The sequence below is a fragment of the Ipomoea triloba genome, chromosome 7 (assembly GCF_003576645.1).
Source record: "Ipomoea triloba cultivar NCNSP0323 chromosome 7, ASM357664v1".
Taxonomy (NCBI): domain Eukaryota; kingdom Viridiplantae; phylum Streptophyta; class Magnoliopsida; order Solanales; family Convolvulaceae; genus Ipomoea; species Ipomoea triloba.
The window spans coordinates 25,954,144-25,955,676 of NC_044922.1; the positions used below are offsets into that span (position 1 = coordinate 25,954,144).

Below are 1,533 nucleotides of genomic sequence, written 5' to 3' on the forward strand. Positions count from 1 at the left end.
TATAAGTATGACATTTGCATGGTGTTTTGACCCGACCCGACCCGTCTCACGAATAAGGATCCGTGAGACGGTCTCACACAAGTGTGACATTCTTGATGGACCTAACAAACTTTTAATAACAGGACCAAAATAAGACAAAGCTTGCGTAGTACTTCTAAGGAATATATATAATTGTTAATTGTTTCCGCAAAATTAATCCATGCCGTGTGCGGAATGTCGTAATCGTATACGCCAGCGGGTCATAGACTCATATCTAGCTAAACTCTTGATTTTTAAGTGTTGTTGGGCTATCCGATCCGCAACTTCAAAACCTTTAAAAATATCAAGTAGAAGATGAACACTTAAATCAATCTCGCAAAACAACAAACACATTTCCATATATCCTAAGTCCCAATCGAGGAAAACAAATACAAGAAATTAAAAATATCTGGTATCTGGTGGTGGCTGGGCCAACGTGGACACGTACAAGTGGTAGATAAAGTGATAAGAAATGTGTAGTCCACAAAAATGCCATGCACAAACTACTATATATCTTATTAACCATAATCTCTATCTCTGAAAGCAAGAAGCCACTCAATTCAAGAACCTCACTATTAGCTAAAATGGTGGCTATTGCTGGTCTTAATCTCTCCTCCCCAGGAATCTTAGCCAAGTTCTCAGACTCCCCAAAGGCGGCGCAAACCACCAAGTTCACTACGTGTCTAAACAGACCATGGAAGAGAGCCGGCGGCGCCGCCGCAGCTAATTTCAGGTCGGGGAGGATGAGCGTGGTGAGGCCGGTGGGCGCGGCGCCGGACAGCTTGTCGGAGAAGGTGGCAGACAGCGTGAAGAATGCAGAGGAAACCTGCGCCGGCGACCCCACGAGCGGAGAGTGCGTGGCGGCGTGGGACGAGGTGGAGGAGCTGAGCGCGGCGGCGAGCCATGCAAGGGACAAGAAGAAAGATTCGGATCCTTTGGAGGAGTTCTGCAAGGATAACCCTGAGAGCGAGGAGTGTCGCACTTATGATAATTAATTTTATTTTTATTTTTATTTACGGCATGTAATCTTAATTATATAATATATATCCAACAAATTAGCTTGCATGCATGTTTTGGAACTCTGCTCACACACCTCTCTATCTGTTGTTAAATCATTAATTTATTAGACTTCAATATGCTCTCATGTGTGTATAATCAAAATTTAATTACCATTTGCTAGGCACTTCTCTTCACTTGGAATAGTGTTATTTATCACACTTTACCTCTGTCCATTTGTGTAATTGTGGGTTTAGTTTATGCTTTTTAACATAAAGTTAAGCTTTTGCATGGATTAATTTTGACTTAATTTCAATTTTATATCCCACCTTTGATCATTGAGTTCACAGTTTATTAGGTTTAGTATTTAATTAATTTTTACAAACTTATCACTTTTAGTTTTAATTAAGTATATCTAGATGGATATTGTTATATTATCTAATTTAATTAAACTCTCTAGGTATGTTACCATTTTTAGTGAGGGCCCTTTGAATGGGGATTTAAAAAATAGTTCTGGGA

The 1,533-nt window shown here is 39.9% G+C and overlaps 1 protein-coding gene across 1 annotated transcript; it reads left to right on the plus strand.

Annotated features, from left to right (window-relative positions):
• Nucleotides 1-539: 539 nt before the first annotated feature.
• LOC116024671 (calvin cycle protein CP12-1, chloroplastic-like) lies at nt 540-1,211 on the plus strand. Its single transcript, XM_031265622.1, has one exon. It carries the CDS (start codon nt 603-605, stop codon nt 1,011-1,013), a length of 411 nt encoding a protein of 136 aa, XP_031121482.1. The 5' UTR covers nt 540-602; the 3' UTR covers nt 1,014-1,211.
• Nucleotides 1,212-1,533: the final 322 nt, after the last annotated feature.

Excerpts from the sequence above, each read along its gene's own strand:
- LOC116024671 (XM_031265622.1), top strand. The coding sequence starts at position 603 with ATGGTGGCTATTGCTGGTCTTAATCTCTCCTCCCCAGGAATCTTAGCC.